We start from the raw sequence: 17,501 nt of genomic DNA on the forward strand, positions 1-17,501 counted from the left end.
GCTGTTATATAATTATAAACGTTTTCTGATATATGTATAAAGATAATAATGAAACAACTGAATATTGCAAGGATTAAAAACTACAACTCTCCAAATCATTATTTGTTTATTTTCGTTATCATGGTAACCAGGGGCAACGCTTTAGTTGTAGTGCATCACAACTTGGATACTTCGCATTATGGAATAAAAATGCGTTTAAAGCACTTAAAAACTTTGCATCCTGCTCAGGATGGAGCCGAGAGAGTAATGGCAATGTGTTGGTCACCGAATAACAAAAGACTTGCTGTGTGTACTGCTGATCGAACTGTATTATTATTTGATGCAAGTGGTGAAAAACGAGATAAATTTTCTACCAAGCCGTCAGATTCCGCTTATGGCAAAAAAAGTTATGTCGTAAAGGGGATGGCGTTTTCACCAGATTCTACTAAAATTGCTGTTGCACAAAGTGATAATATAGTTTTTGTCTATAAAGTTGGTGAGGACTGGGGAGAAAAGAAAGTCATATGTAATAAATTCATATGTCAAAGTGCCGCCACTTGCATCACTTGGCCATCCGAAGGACCCTTAGTAATTGGTCTTTCTGAAGGAAGAGTTAGAGTTGCGCATGCAAAGAATAATAAAACTACTACTCTATATAATTCTGACTCATATGTTGTTTCTCTAACAAGCAATATTTCAGGTAAAGGTGTTATTTCTGGTCATGCAGATGGATCAGTTGTAAGATTTTTCTTTGATGATGAGGGAAGTGGAGATCTTCAAGGAAAAATCATAATCCATACGTGTCCTCCATATGCTTTAGTGTGGGCTGCTCAGTCAATCATTGCTGCAGGTTGTGACAAGAAAATTGTTGTTTATGGAAATGATGGTTCTTTAAAAAAACAAATTGACTATAGTCGTAATCATACTGAGAAGGAATTTACTACAGCTATTTGCAGTCCTAGTGGGAAAACAGTTGTAATTGGGAGTTTTGATAGACTGCGTATATTGAATTGGAGTTCTCACCATCATGACTGGGAAGAAGCCAAACCAAAAGAAGTTGCAAATTGGTACACAATATGTAACCTTGCATGGTCTAAAGATGGATCAAAACTATCTGTTGGTACATTAACTGGTCTTGTTGAGTTGTTTGATTGCAGTATGAAAAAGACATTATATAAAAAAATATTTGAGGTTACATATATTGATCCAAGTCAAGTAATTGTTAGGAACATTACTACAAATATGCAATCCATTTTAAAATCCTCTAGTGGGAGTGAAATTGTTGATATTAAAATTTTAGGTAAAAATAGATATATAGTTGCTCATACAGTACAAACTCTTCTTCTTTGTGACATGTTTACAAATCTCGTAAGTGAAGTGCCTTGGAATGGTGTAGGAGAAAACGTAAAATTTTTCTTTGACTTTGAAAATGTATGCATTGTATTCAATGTTGGTGAATTATCATTAATTGAATATGGAAACAACACAATTTTAGGATCAGTGAGAACAGAATTTATGAATCCACATCTCATAAGTGTTCGCTTAAATGAAAGAGAAAGTAAGTTGCCTGATAATAAAAAACTTGCATATCTCATTGATTTGAAAACAATAGCTGTATTAGATCTGGTGAATAACCAGTTACTCACACAAATTATCCATGAATCAAAAATTGATTGGCTGGAACTCAGTGAAACTGCTCGAAAGCTTTTATTTCGGGATAGACGGCAAAGACTTCATTTAGTTGATATTGAAAAAGATGAAAAGAAAACAATGTTAAACTATTGTTCATTTGTACAGTGGGTGCCAGGTAGTGATGTTGTTGTAGCACAAAACAGAGGCAGTCTGTGTGTGTGGTATAACATTGAATCACCAGATAAAATAACTATAATGCCCATAAAAGGAGAAGTGGTTGAAATCCAAAGAAGTGATAGTAAGACTGATGTAATAGTGAATGATGGATCATCTACGATAACATATGCACTAGACGAGGGACTGATCGAGTTTGGCAGTGCAATTGACAATCATGATTTTAAAAGAGCTGTCTTATACCTTGAGAAATTGGGTTTTTCAGAAGAAACTGAAGATATGTGGGCAAATTTAGGGAAGCTGACTTTAGAATCTGAAAATTTACTTATTGCAGAGCGATGTTATGCTGCTGTTGGTGATGTTTCAAAAGCTAGATTTTTAAGAGAAACTATATCTATTGCACATGAAGCTGCTGCTCATTCAGACAGTGATGGAATGGATTATTATCAAGTAAGAGCACGCTTAGCAATAATGATGAAAGACTATAAAACAGCAGAAAGTATATACCTTGAACAAAACAAGATCGAGGAAGCAATTCAGATGTATCTTGATTTACATCGATGGGATGATGCTATTGAATTAGCAAAAGTTACTGATCATCCAGATTTAGAAAGACTGAATGAAACCTATTTCCAATGGCTTCAAGAGACTGGTCAAGAAGAAAAGGCAGGAGAACTAAAAGAAGCTGAAGGGGAATATCGTGAAGCTATTCGTTTATATCTGACAGCTGGATTACCAACTCGTGCAGGGAGAGTCATAACTAATATGCAAATATTAGCAGAAAATGATGAATTAGTGCAAGAAATTGCATCTGCCTTGATGAAAGGAGAATTCTATGAGCATGCAGGAGATCTCTATGAAAAAATAGATAATTACCATAAAGCTTTAGAATGTTATAGACTTGGTAATGCTTTCAACAGAGCTGTTGAATTGGCAAGGTCAGCTTTCCCTGAGGAAGTTATACACTTGGAAGAAGAATGGGGTGATCACCTCGCATCAATTAAACAATTAGAAGCAGCAATTAATCATTATATAGAAGCTGGAAAATCAGTTAAAGCTTTGGAGGCTGCTATCAATGCAAAGCTATGGAAAAAAGCTGTAGAAATCATGGAAATAATTGATGACACTGAATCTTTAAGTAAATACTTAAAACCTATGGCTCAGCATTTTTACTCAGTAGGGCAATATGAGCTTGCAGAGCATCTTTTAGTTGAGGGAGGTATGACTCGTGAAGCAGTCGACATGTATAACCGTATAGGTGAATGGGATAAAGCCTATAAACTTGCTAGTCAGTTTTTAGATTCGGGAGAAGTTAGACGAATGTACATATCACAAGCTAAAATGTTAGAAGAAAAAGGAGATTACAAGGATGCTGAAAAATTATATACATCAGCTCATGAATATGATAAGGCTATAGCAATGTATGAAAATTTAAAACAGTATGATAAAGTTATAAAAATGGTAAAAAAGTATTATCCAGAGAAGCTTCCTGAAACCTATATACATATTGGAAAAAAACTAGAAGCAGATGAAAAATATATGCAAGCTGAAGAGTATTACAATACTGCCGGTGAATGGAAAGCTGCTGTGAATATGTATCGCAATTTAGATATGTGGGAAGATGCTTACAGAGTGGCAAAAACAAGAGGCAATGACATAGCAGCTAAACAAATTGCCTATCTTTGGGCAAAAAGTGTTGGAGGTGATTCAGCAGTTAAGCTGCTCAATAAATTTGGCTTATTAGAAAGTGCAATAGACTATGCAGCAGAAAACTGTGCATTTGATTTTGCTTTTGAACTAGCTCGTACAGCAATGAAACAAAAACTGCCAGCTATTCATTTAAAATATGCAATGTTTTTAGAAGATGAAGGCAAGTTTAAAGAAGCAGAAATAGAGTTTATTCATGCACATAAGCCAAAAGAAGCAGTTTTAATGTATGTGCATAATCAAGACTGGGAAAGTGCACAAAGGGTTGCAGAAGCTCATGATAAAGATTCTGTACCTGACGTTCTAATTGGGCAGGCTAGATTTTGTTTTGAAAGAGGAGAGTTTCAGAAAGCAGAATCATTACTACTCAGAGCAGAAAGAGCAGATCTTGCTATAAAGTATTATAAAGAAGCAGGCATGTGGAACGAGGCTCTTAGAGTCTGTAAAGATTACACTCCAAATAAATTTCTGGAACTTCAAGAAGAATATGAATCAGAAAGTTCTGAAAGAGGTACTAGAGATGTTCAACACTTGTATGAACAAGCTGTTAGCTGGGAAGAAACAGGTCAGTATCAAAAAGCTATTGATAAATACTTACAGATTTCACCTTCCAATACAAATGATTATGATTTTATTGAGAAATGTTGGGTGAAGGCTGCTGAAATATCTTGGAAATTTATGAGCAAACAGCACACAGAGCATCTTGTTCAGCAAATTGCTCCTAAATTGTTACAGATGAAAAAACAAACTACAGCAGCACAACTTTTTTTAAAGATAAACTCAATAAAGAATGCTCTAGATGCTTTGATAGATGCCAAAGATTGGAGCAAAGCTAAACGAGTAGCAGCAGAAGTAGACCCTAGATATGAAGAATATGTGGATAATTGTTATAAAGATTACTTACGTTCTGAGGGAAACACCTCTGAATTAGCAGATATTGATGTAATTGCTGCCTTGGATGTATATGCTGAGAAAAATCAGTGGGAAAAATGTCTCGACATGGCTCAGAAACAAGGTATGAAAGTTCTGCATAAATATGTTGCACTTCTAGCTATAAAACTCATAAAAGAAAAGAAAGAACAAAAAGCTCTTAGTTTATATGTCAAATATGGAATACCAGCTATAACTCAAAATTTTTCAATTTATCGACATATTGTGTCAGCCATTTTTGCAATGCAAGATACATTTTCATATGAGGCTTATTCATTATGGTCCAGCTTGAGAAATATTCTTTTTCAGCTGTGCCAAAGTTTACAAAAAATTGGTAGTGATGAATCAGATGAATTTGAAAATTTTTTAACTATTGCTCATTATTATTCCAATAGATCTGCTTGTTTGGGTCACTCTAGTCTTGAAAGGCAAGCTGCAAAAATATCAGTAAGCTTATTACGATATGCAGATGTAATTCCTGCAGATAAAGCATTTTATGAAGCTGGAATAGCAGCAAGAGGTATTGGGTGGGATAATATTGCATTTGTCTGTCTGAACCATCTAATGGACATATATGAAGCCATTGAAGAAGGAGGATCTGAAGTTGATAATACAGATTTTCAAGATACAGATATTCCCTCAAATATCCTTATTCCTTCAGAACCAAGTATAACTGAAGCACAGCATGAAGAAGCAAAGGAATGGGTTTTATCTGCTTCTATGGACCAAAGTATTGACCAGTTTTTACCATTAGATGAAAGAAAAATGTTTGAATCGTCACTGATATCACATGATGGTAAGCATTACCCGCCTTGCATTGTAACAGGCTATCCTGTTATACGCCATAAAGTTGATTTTGGGAGGTCAGGCAAAGTTGCTAATAAGGATGATTGGAATAAATTTCTTATGGGTGCAAAAGTATCACATCTTCCTGAATGTGAAGATATTCTCAAATTTATTGCTGCGTGGTGTGGAGGTTTGAATCCTGCTGCATTCACATTTCAATGAATATATTAAGCATAAAAATATTTAAAAAAAAGTGTAATCTTAAATGATACAAAAGAATAATTTATTGTTAAAAATTATATGTACATTTAATTAAATACAGCTTTATATTTATTAGATTTCTTCCAAACATATGGTTTAAAGAGCTTATCAAAACCTCAAAATGCTTTATTGGGGAAACAAAAGAGTTTTGCATTTTAGTTTTATCTAAAAAATTATGTTGACTCTTTAAAAATGTATTTTCAGAAATATAGCTTAAAATAATTTACTATCTCTGCAGCAAACTGTGGTGATATTTAATATTTGTTATTGCCATTTCTATAAAAGTTGTTTATTTCGTTCAAGTTAACAGTTTTGGTGTATATTCCAAAAAGACTGCTAAACTATTGATGTCTATCATTAATTCAGAAAACATTATCAAAATATCAACAGAAAACACACTTTAGCAATTTAAAATACAAATTCTAATTGTACAACGATTATAAGATATATTAAGAAAACGTTGGGGGGAGGTCTTTTTTTAGAAACCTTTTTACCATTCACTTTTTTAAAAAAGTCCTGTAATTTTTTTTATACTGTTACTTTTCCGGTATTTATGTGTTCTTGTAACCACCTTAGCAGAAGTCGTTAAATTTTCAAAAAGTATCAAAACGGCAAGCATGCACATGCAATGGCAACCTTTAGTCAAGAAACATTGCATTTTTATGTTATACTTTAAGTGCCAATAGTTTTTATAAATAAACTGTGATATTTTTTGCCTTAAACTTAATTTTATAATGTGCGCTTGGGGAATTAGCCAGCAGTGGAAGAACTTGCTTATTTATTTTATACCTTTACATTATATTTCCATTTCGACAAATCTATTAACTATGCCATCAAAAGAAATAGTGAGTATGTCACATTCTATCGTTAAAATTGCTTAATTGTTTAATCTTCTCTCAGACATTATCGATTGTAAATAATTTATTCAACAAAGATGAGAAAACAGTTTTTTATAAGTAAAATTTGTCACAGCAATACTTTTGAATAATTTAATGCTATATCAATATTCAGATATATATTGGTAAAACCTTTTTTCTTTCCATCCAAGTTTAAAAATTGCTTACATATATACAGTACAAAGTCTGTAATCCAGACTCTTCGGGACTTCGATGATTCCGGATTAGGGGTTTTTCCGGATTGTAGATTATCAATTTAAATCTGGCAAGATGGCACGCAGAAATTATACAATTAAAAATATGAAACCGTAATTTATGAAATAAAGAGCAATTATGATCTAAAGGGTATCAAAATTTACAACAAAAAAGCTTAATATTTATTTGTTTCCTTTATTAAACATTTCTTTCAATGTAAGTTGTTTAAGGTGCTTCATTTTTTTTGTGCTAATACTTTCTCTTTAATTCTATAAAGACATAATTTCTTGTTCAGTTACAAGGTTCCACTGTTCAAGTCCTGCAATTGCTGTGTTGAGAATACCGACTAACTTGTCAATCAAAATTTTTTCATTTTCAATAACCTCTCTGTCACTTTCTTCACTATCGGAAGCGCACATTAAACGTGCATGCGTAAAGCATACAAAAAAAAAGTTTGTGGCTTTGAGGTCCAGATTATAGATCATTCTGGATAATGGACGTCTGGATTATGGACTTTAATCTTAGTTTAAATGTTCTTGTAAACAAATACTTTATCAAAACATTTTCAGGCTCACCAGCAGCTGAGTGTTAAAGTCACATTTTTATAGTTTTCTCCCTTGTGTAATATTATTATGAGCCAATTTTCCTTAGAAAATCCTCCACTAAGCCTTCCCTCCCCTTAAACAGATAGCTTTCACATACGTTTCTGTAATGAAATAAACCAAACATTTTTTAATGTCTTTAAAATTTTAAAAAATATCCTTGTTCTTTGTTTTTCAAATTTATGATATCCTGATTTCAACGATTATATTTGTTGTTTTCCTAATTTGCTAAACAACTTATCAACAGCTAAAAAGTTTCAATTGAGATATTTATTAATCAAAACATGCTCTTTTTAATTTAGGTCAGAAAGCAATTTTTGTTTGTGTTTGTAAACTTTATGTACTTCATAATCTATGTTATTTAGTATCTATGCTTTCCTACAAATTTGTAAATTTTTTCCTTATCCTTTTTAAACAATCAATGAGAAATTTATATACTGTGTCCACAGAAGCGGAAACTCGGTCTTACTTTTACAACCATTGATTGTAAATATACATATACTTTCAATTACAAAAATTGTTTGAATGATGCTAATATTCATATTTTGGCCTTTTTTAAATCTAAAATGGTTAGTTTTTAAAAATTGCAAAATGTTGACATTTCTTTGTACTTTTTGACTATCTGCATCTCTACTAAAATGTCACAAACTTATTGGCGACTTTGATAAGCAATTTGTTGCAAACTTTGGAAAGAAACATTTGCTTGGGTATTTTTAAGCATAGTTGAATAAGCATCCAGTGCCACCCACTTTTTTTACATCCTTTTTTTGTCATACTCGACACACACTCAGGTTTTTGCTCTGTTGCTCTACCCATTTACACAACAATCTGTTTCTGCTTAAAAAAAAATCAGAGTTGTGCACAAACTTAGCATCATGCACAACCTTAGACCAGAATCTTAAAATCAAAAAGAATAAAAAAAGAGGCACTTGATGCTTTAAGACAGCCACATTACACTTTGTGCATGCAGAAAACAGGATTTTACTAAAGACATTGAAAACTCTATTTATTTTTCAGTATTTACTATTCTAAAATACTGAAATTCCCATAGGAGAGATCTCTAGTCACTCTGGCAAACATGTCTAGAAGAATAAAAAGCTATCTGGGGATACTACGTGCTTACCAGGGTTGCTATATTATTACTTTGTCACAGCTTTTTATAGGATCAGAAAGAGATACATGTCTTTTCGTGATGACAGGCCTCTGCGCAGATATGATAATAATTAGTGATGTGGACTGCCATACCAAAGATCCTGAGATATCGAATGCTGGAGAAGGTACAGATGTTTATGTGTGTATAGTGTCTGTATGGCAAGGGTTAATCAAAATGCTCAACGAACCAAAATCCTCTTGAGAGGTTAGTGGTGGGAGACCTTTGGATTGCACCCTGGGACATTCTCTTTTGAAATTCCATCTGGAACTTGGCAGTTAGGAAGACCAAGTGATGCCTAATATATCTATTTGTATGCACCAGTGCCAACCTTGGTTGAACCTGTATTTATAGACAGGCCTTAAGACATTCAAACCACATCTTTTATAAAAAGAGTCTGCATTTTCCAGATCTGGAATTTTAGAGAGTAATTTGGAATTCTCCCTATATCCAGAGACTACGATCACCTCTGACATACATATGTTCTCAGAAAGTACACCTATAATATCCTCACATGAAATTAAGTGTGATAAAAATGTGATTATAACAGAAAAGAGATTTTCCTCTTCTCAAAACTAAGTTTTTCAAAATCTGTGAAAGCAAAATTAAGAAATGTATTTTGTGTTGGCAGTCAAATTAGAAACTAATGAATGATCCTGAAGAATGTGAAAGTACACTAAGTAAGGCTGAAACTGGTATATGAATGTTCTTTAAAAGACTTCTGTATATATGCATATATTACACAAATGTTATTCTTGAAATCACTCTTTAAGGTTAAACTAAGTAAATATATACTACAATTACTCGTATATTTCATTTTTTTTTATAAAATTAAGACAATTTATTTTGTTTAATTTTTATTCTCTAAATTTCATTACAATATATAAATCAATTTTTAAATACAATTCCTCTAGCAAAAATAAAAAGCTTGAAGAAACAACAATTAGACATAATTCTTAGAATTAAAAAATGTCTTCCTCATTTCTCACTAATTTTTCAAAACTAGACTAATTACAACTACAATAGTCAGGTATGAGAAAAGTATTTACAGGTGATAAATTACATCCATTATCGCTTGAATAACTTTGTTTGGCTTACACATTAGTACCAATTTAATGCAAAAAAAAAAAATCATTAATATTTAGTATTTAATTTATGTTAAACTACAGTGTGAAGACTAATATGCAATTAATGAATCTTCACATTAAGTCAAAAGACAAAGTACTGAATTGTTAGCTCAAAAATATTTTAGTAATATTTCTGAAGAAGCAGAATATTTACAAAATTTGCAGTGGAAATATGGAATTTATTTTCAAGATGAGAACTGATAATTAAAAAAAGGCAATGCAAATAAATAAAGGGAGAATAGCATAAAATTTTATAATCACAGAATCCTAATTCTGAAAAACATGGTACACAAAATTAATTTTTTGCAGTTTTGCTTTTGGCATATACAAACATCGAATATGAATGAAAGAAATTATCCATTAAATAATGACAAATTAAAATATAAAATATTAATGGCATTTACTGAAATGAATAGTTTACTTTGTTTTGAGACATTATTTTAAGAAAAGAATCATTACAAAATATATCGTAATTCTGGTTAATTAAAGCACCTTGGCATATATCCGCATACATGATAATTGACTAAGAAAAATGAAAATTGATCAAATACGCCACATCGCCACACAGCATTCCGAAACATGGCGCTAATATTCATCTATTCAGTATTCTCTTTCACATTGATGCAATCTTTATTGATAACATTTTATAACATTTCCAACATAGTTATAAACTGTAATATATAATTAAACAAACATCTTACCTTGAACTTGCCTAAAACTATTTCTAACAGACATTATTTTTACGGGTTCAGTAAACTTTGCTTATTCCCATATTATGAAGAATACATAAATTAGATAATTAAACAGAATTTTAAGATTAAAATAATCTACATTTATTTATACAAAGCTTTCAAAATCTAACCATCAATGTCAGAATTAAATAAACTTAACATATGACCATCAAGGCTACTTGCATCACTCTGTTCTAAATCACTTCTTTCACTGTTGCTGTCTTCATTTTTTTTTTTTTTTTTTTAATAATAATTTCCGATTTAATGAAAGCTGTCAGCTTGGATTGATTGCCATGCTTTATCGACACACAAGTCAACCTCTTCATTCAAAGCTTTTTTCATCTGCCTGGAATTTGAGAAGGAATGGGGTCCTCTACACATCCCTTCCTTCCACTACTTTCGTACATCATGCTTGAAAATTCTATTGATTATGAGATCCACAATTGGTAAAATTTGGTATTATTCGGTTTCGAGGGCCGTAAAAAATCGCCAAACTAAAATTTTTGTAAGCCCACTGGTATCACTGAGACAGTGGGCCTAAGCTTTTTTCGCTTCGGATTTCACCATATGCACTAAATGAGATCGCACTGAATCTAGAACGAGTCCCCGAGGTTGGAAAAAAAAAAACGCTTTTCTTTTTCTTGATAAATTTATCTCAGCCAAAACATATCATTTCTTAGCACAACTTTCCTTTCATAGGCACAAATATTGACCCCTTTAAAGAAATTTTCTTTTGGAAATGATTTTCTTTTAAAAATTATCAAAGGAGTTAACTTCTCTCTATTGGCAGCACAACCCAAAATACAAATAGAAGTCTTTTCATTCCTGGTTGAACAGTCCTGCTCAGAGGACAGTCAAAATTAACTGGTACTTCATCAATATTATTTATTTGCCCTCTATTCAAATTTTGTTCTTTAATTTTCTTAGATGTGTTCTCCCAAAAAACCTACCTTTTTTTCAAGCCAGTCCATGGGAAGCTTCTGTCCAGTTGTTGTTTCGGTCCTTCCTGATGGATAATTTCTTTCATTTCGTGAATATGAAGCACCAATTAGGTTCTCCAACAAAATTTTAATGTCCATTTGTTGAGCAATTACTTTTGTTTGAAGGTGAATTCTAACTGTTGACACTGATGATCCCTTTCTTCCCTGAAGTTGAACTGCGGTGCTTAACCACCAGGGTGCCTGGGCGCCATAGCCCTACCCCTCATCGAATAACATGATAAAAGTTTCGAATTATGAGAAATATAACTGAATGTGCTAAATAATTAAATGAGCAAGAGTTTAAATTCATAATTGCTAATAGTTAAATACAAATTTTTTCCTTAAGTACCTAATTACTAATCCATACATAATTAACTATTTTTTAACAACTATTTCACAGAAGAATACATGTACACACAAGAGAAACAAAATAAAAAGTGCGACGCCTTAGTGCCACTAGTAAAAACAAAAAGCAATCAGGAGGAAAAAAGAACAATATACAATAAAGAATCTGAGCAACAATTTGCATAACACATATACAAAATTACACATTACTAACATTTAGGATCGCCCTTGGGCGTTTCCTGAAATTGGGGTCCCTAGTATCATAACAATAGTTAACAACCACAGGATTGTCCAGAAGTTCCTGTTTATCATAAAATGCCCTAGATAGGCGGCAATAAAAATCACAAAGATCCTCTATTCTTAACTCTTTACGAATTTGGCTATTCCGAATGTACCAGGGGGCATTACATATCATACGCAATACCCCGTTTTGGGCAGCTTGTAACTGCCTTCTCAAACTTTTGCACGAGTATGCCCAGACGGGGCATGCATAACTAAGAATTGGACGCAACATGGTTTTGTAAATGAGCAACTTATTATCAATAGATAGAACACTGTTTCGAGCAATTAAGGGGAGGAGTGAAGCTTTACTAGCTCGAAACTTCCTGAGAATATGTGTAACGTGTGGGTTCCATGTAAGAGATTTACTGAGGATCACCCCAAGATAAGGGACCTGCTTGACCCAGGGAATGTCCACACCATACATTTGCAGGTGAGTCGGGAAATTCTTCTTAGTAGTAAACAATATGGCATGTGTCTTGTCGACATTCACTTTGACTTTCCATTTGGTCAGCCAAGTCTCTAGCGAATGGATGTGGTGTTGTAGCTGTTGTATTGCTGAGCTAACAAATGCACTTTGAGTTAGGATCGCTGTGTCGTCTGCATACATGGCTAGTGTTGTGTTGTGTGTAGTGGGGATGTCGTTCACGTAAATATTGAATAGGGTAGGGCCCAGAAGGGATCCCTGTGGAACACCAGCCCGTATAGGCCGGTTTGTGGATAATGAACCAGAAACATGAACGACAAAGTGTCTACCGGTTAGGTAGGATTTAATTATGTTTGTGATGTAGCCTGGGAGTCCCAGGTTGTGTAATTTGTATATGAGGGCATCCAGCCATACTCTATCGAAGGCTTTGGCGACATCTAAGAAAAGTGCACCAGTGACACGATGTTGTTGCATCCCACTGCTTATTAATTCAACAACTCTGTAGAGTTGATGCGTTGTCGAGTGCTTACGCCTGAACCCAAACTGATAGGGTATGAGGATCTTCTGCTCATCCAGGAAGATGTTTAGTCTATGTAGAATAACTGCTTCCACGATTTTGCTAATTGAGCTTAGCAAACTGATTGGTCGGTAACTCTCAGGAGCAGTCGCAGGCTTGTTGGGCTTTAGCAGAGGGACAATCTTGGCAGTTTTCCAACAAGTGGGGAAGTACTGCCATCGTAGTATGATATTCACTAACTTGGTGAAGTAGAGTATTATCTTGACAGGGAAGTGCTTGATCATCTCATTTGTGACCCCGTCTACTCCAGGGCTCTTCCTTTTCGCAATTCGCATGATATAGAGACAGACCTCCGATGGCATGGCTGATATAATGTTGTCTGTGCATGGCTGTGTGGTAAAATTGGAGTGGAAGTCAGCAATAAGCTGTTCAGTGTCTGAGTCTGAAATGTTGTTAATGCAGAACTGAGATTCCAGATGCTGAGCTAAAAGTTCTGCTTTCTCAGTTCCGGTGTAATGGATCCGTTGAGGGCCGTGAAGGGGCGGAATGGCGTTATAGCATTTTTTGTACCTCTTCACTGCTTTCCATAAGGAGTTATCCTCTGCAGAAAGAGATCTGAGGTAGTTAGTCCAGCGATCTTGTGAGAGTTTATTTGTAAGAAACTTGACCGCTTCGCACAGGCGATTGAAGTTCCTTTTATCATCACGGTGTCTGGTACGTTGATACGCTCGTCTTGCAGCATTTCTCTCTTTAATCAATAATCTGAGCTCTTGAGGCTTGTGTTTCATACCAGGTTTAACTTCAACTTGTGCTTTCGCATAAGCATTTTGTATATTTTCAGTGAGGTCCTTGACCAAACTATCAATGTCACTCCCCTTGTGTATCGTGGGTAAAGTGTACTGGGTGTTGGAGAGGGCTTTGGCAAAGACCTTTTCTTCCTTTCTCTATAGCCCATTTTTCTAAACTATCTTCCAAAACAGGCCACGCCATGATGCCACTCCTGCAAGATCTTTTATTTTTAGACATTTTCTCTAATCCTTCTTGTTCAGAATTCCACCCTCGAATGCATCTCTGTCAAATTGAAATTCTTTAGCCACAGCCCAATTTCCATTGCTTTCTTCGCTGCCGAAATCTTAAAATCATCCGTACAACTTTTTAATCGAGTAAGACCATAATAATAGTAATTTTAGCAATTCAAAAAGTAGGAACGAAGCACTGCAACAAGTAAACAATAAGCAAGCCACAGAATAGTAAGAAATGTGCAAGAATAAACATGTAACTTAGCAAAATAAAAGTTTCTGTGGTCATTAACAAAGGATGGTGATTGGGAAATGCAGGTAAAACTATGCAGTTCAGCAAAGAAAGTGCATGCATTATGATGTCTTGACACTAAGGCGAGTTCGAACTTGTTACACTGTCTTAGCGCAACCTGAGCGCTTATAACAGGGTGAAATATCGCATTGAATTCTAAATTATCTATTTTGCTTGTGCTTAATTTTCAATCTAAACTAGCGAATTCTAAAGACAGAGGAAAAATAAAATTCTTTCAGATATGATGCCCTGGCAGACATGTCACTAATCGAAATTTCCAACTTTTAAGCGCATTAATGCCGTGGCTTATATACTTTCTAATTATCTGCATTCCCACTGAAAACTGACAAACTTGTTAGTGACTATTTTTCAACAAGCTAATATGCGAAAGGCAACAGCCATTTTCAAGTATGCAGTGGTCTGTTTTTGCTTTAAAAAATCTGAGAATTACACAAACTTGGCATCAATGCAATGTGGCATTGCACACAGCCCAAAAGAGACGTGCTATGCGCATACTTTGGTTGCTACATGAATTCTTTTTGCAATATTTTGCTTTGCCCCATGAATACTTTTTTGCAACATTTCACTTGGTATGTAGATAGTAAGTGAGTACCAAACATTATATGACTTTTACTATAAAAAATGGAAAAAAAAATTATTTTCCCTCTTTTTTGCAGGTTAACATATCTCCCAATCTCTCTCCAGCTCATTTTCTTCAAAACAGGCTACTTTATGAACAAGTTCTCTTTAATTCTCTCAGTCTCGTTAGTCTTGTGTGAAAATTTCCCACAAACTCTGTCTACAGGTAATTTAAATTACATCTTTAAGTATACTTCCTACTTCCTACTACATAAACAGTTTTAGTACTTACATGTTTTTCATCACTGCAAACTAAATGCCAAAATAAATTTGGTGTGATGGGGGTACCCGGAACTTCATTTCTTGATTTGGGTGGTGGAGCTTTCAGTTCTTCCTCTATTTTAATAATGTAAACTTCTTTAACTGTTTCACTGTATGACAGTTTTATCTGCCATGTACAATTTTACTTGGCAAAATCTGATTGAGATTGCTCTGCAACAACTGTAAATAAATTGAATAAATATTGTAAATGTGATCCTATTTGCCGCTTTATCTGGTTACTCTTTCCAGATTATCCAAATCAAGGACTATCCACACTTTAGAATACTTAATGTGACTACGCATCAGCGTAGAGGATTACAAGGGCTGGCGCGGTCCCACTGAATGCTATAGATGCCAGAATTTTCATCATGCGTAGGCCCAATTCCACCTACCACCACGCTATGTTAAGTGCGGTGGGGCCATGAATCTCGATCCTGCACCAAACTACCTTCTGAGCCTGTGCCAACTGCAGTCAGGGACATACTGCTTACTTTCACGGCCAATGCCAATGATTATAAGTTACGGAGAGCCTATGGTTCAAAACCATGTACAGTCGGTCACAAAAGTATTCGAACACCGGTACCCTATCAGAAAATGACAAGATGGCGTTTTTTTCCCCTCTTTCTCTCTGTGTGTCGTGTTATTCCATCCTAGGTTTTCTTCTCCCCCCATCTTGGAAAAAACTGGAAAAAATTGGTTACGATCTCTTTTTGAATGGGGAGATGCCATTTTGAGAAAAAGCTGACGACCCTATCTTGGAGAATGAACATGACCGCTCTACACACCCTTTCACTCTCTCTCTCTCTTTGAATTGGGAAGCCATTTTGGGAAAAAAGCAGACGACCCTATCTTGGAGAATGGAAATGAACGCCTCTCCCTCTCTCTTTGAAATGGAAAGCCATTTTGGGACCCTCTATTCTTGGGGAGGGGAAAACTGAAGTCTGCATTTCGCTGTCTCTGAATGCGGAAAGCCCTTTTGGGAAAAGCGGATCCTCTTCTTCTGATCTTGGAGAACTGGAAATGAACGCTCTACACGATCTCTCTTTGAATTCAGAAGGTATTTTGGGACCTTCTAATGTTGGAAAACTGAAATGAACGCTCTACACCTTCTCTCTCTCTCTCTCTTTCTCTGAAATGGGTAGCCATTTGAAAACTCCCTAACTTTGGAAAAAAACAGAAATGAACGCTCTACACCATCTCTGTTTGAAAATGGGGGGTGTCATTTTGAGACCTCCCTCCCCTAAACTTGAAAAAAAAACTGAAATGAACGCTCTACACTTTCTCTCTTTGGACATGGGTAGCCCTTTGGGGACCCTCTCCTCTTGGTAGAAAAAAAAAGAACTGAAGTGAAGGCTCTACACAATCTCTCTTGGAATGGGATCCATATTTCGGGAAACGTGGATCACCTCATGCTGGAAAACTGAAGTGAACCACCAAGATTGGACTCTATATAATATTTTTTTTTAATTGACATCATGACCCTCCTCCAATTTGTTATTAAAAAAGTTTTTTTTTGTTTTGGTTTTTATCCCATTTCCGATGTGATTTCAGAAATGCAATTCCATAACAGTTCAATTTCATTCGAGGTTAAATGATCTAAACAGTCTTTGACCCACCCATCCGTATGATTATTTTCTTCTCCTTCCTGTTGCACCAAATTTTGTAAGTCCATATAATCATTCCATACGGGAAGGGCTGGATCCTCACAAGGCTGTCTTGAAACACTTGGAGTCTCTTTGGGATGAGTGGAGGGATCTAGGATGTCTGGACCCGGCTGCGATTCTACCTCCATGATTTCTGGACCCGTTGGAACTTGTTTACCCGGCTGAAATTCTACCTTTACGATTTCTGGACCCGTTGGAACTTGTGAACCCGGCTGTGATTCTGCCTCTACGATGTCGGGACTTTTTGAAGCTTGTGGACCCGTCTGACATTCTACCTCTACGATGTCGGGACAGGTTAGAGAAGAAGAAGAAGAGGATACTGGAAGAGGTTCTGTCTGTGAGGAGTCCAAAAGAGGCTGCCTGTTTGAACAAGTCGGGGAAGAAGAAGAAGAAGCTTCTGGATTCTGAAGCGGATCTTGCACGCCAGGTAGGTTCCGGTAAGTCGACCGTTTTTTAAGAGGTAATTTTTTTTCTTCCTCCTCATCTTCAATTGTGATGACTTCAATTTCATTCCGTTGCCGGGTCGATTTTGTTTCGGGCCATGACGACGGTTTGGTCCAGCTCCTCTTATCATCTAAGGAAGGGATGGGTAAAGGTGGCGGAGGGTTTTCTTCTTTTTCTTGAAACACCATCGGCGATTGGAAAGAAATCTCCTCTTTCAATTGTTTCCAAAGCGAGTACGAGCACCGATCGACGAGAAAGAGACTCTTCTGGGTTGTGACGATGAGATATTGCGTTTTCGGGGGAACGACATAGTTTTGAAAAGGTCTTAGAATATATTTCTTATATTTCATCCTGTCGCTGACTTTAAAACTTCTTTCCTTCAGATTGGGGGACGATGATTCGTAATAGGCGAGAGGAGCGGCTGTGGTTTGAACAATATGAACTTCGTCCTCAGCCGTCGTTCT

General features: G+C 35.3%; 1 protein-coding gene across 1 annotated transcript; it reads left to right on the forward strand.

Annotated features, from left to right (window-relative positions):
* Nucleotides 1–112: 112 nt before the first annotated feature.
* Oseg2 (intraflagellar transport protein Oseg2) lies at nt 113–15,142 on the forward strand. Its single transcript, XM_085817623.1, has 2 exons — nt 113–5,218; nt 14,707–15,142. Exons 1-2 carry the CDS (start codon nt 121–123, stop codon nt 14,709–14,711), a joined length of 5,103 nt encoding a protein of 1,700 aa, XP_085673749.1. The 5' UTR covers nt 113–120; the 3' UTR covers nt 14,712–15,142.
* Nucleotides 15,143–17,501: the final 2,359 nt, after the last annotated feature.

The sequence above is a fragment of the Stegodyphus dumicola genome, chromosome 5 (assembly GCF_044657685.1).
Source record: "Stegodyphus dumicola isolate Sdum_Otavi_A_Nest chromosome 5, ASM4465768v1".
NCBI classification, from domain to species: domain Eukaryota; kingdom Metazoa; phylum Arthropoda; class Arachnida; order Araneae; family Eresidae; genus Stegodyphus; species Stegodyphus dumicola.

Excerpts from the sequence above, each read along its gene's own strand:
- Oseg2 (XM_085817623.1), top strand. The coding sequence starts at position 121 with ATGGTAACCAGGGGCAACGCTTTAGTTGTAGTGCATCACAACTTGGAT.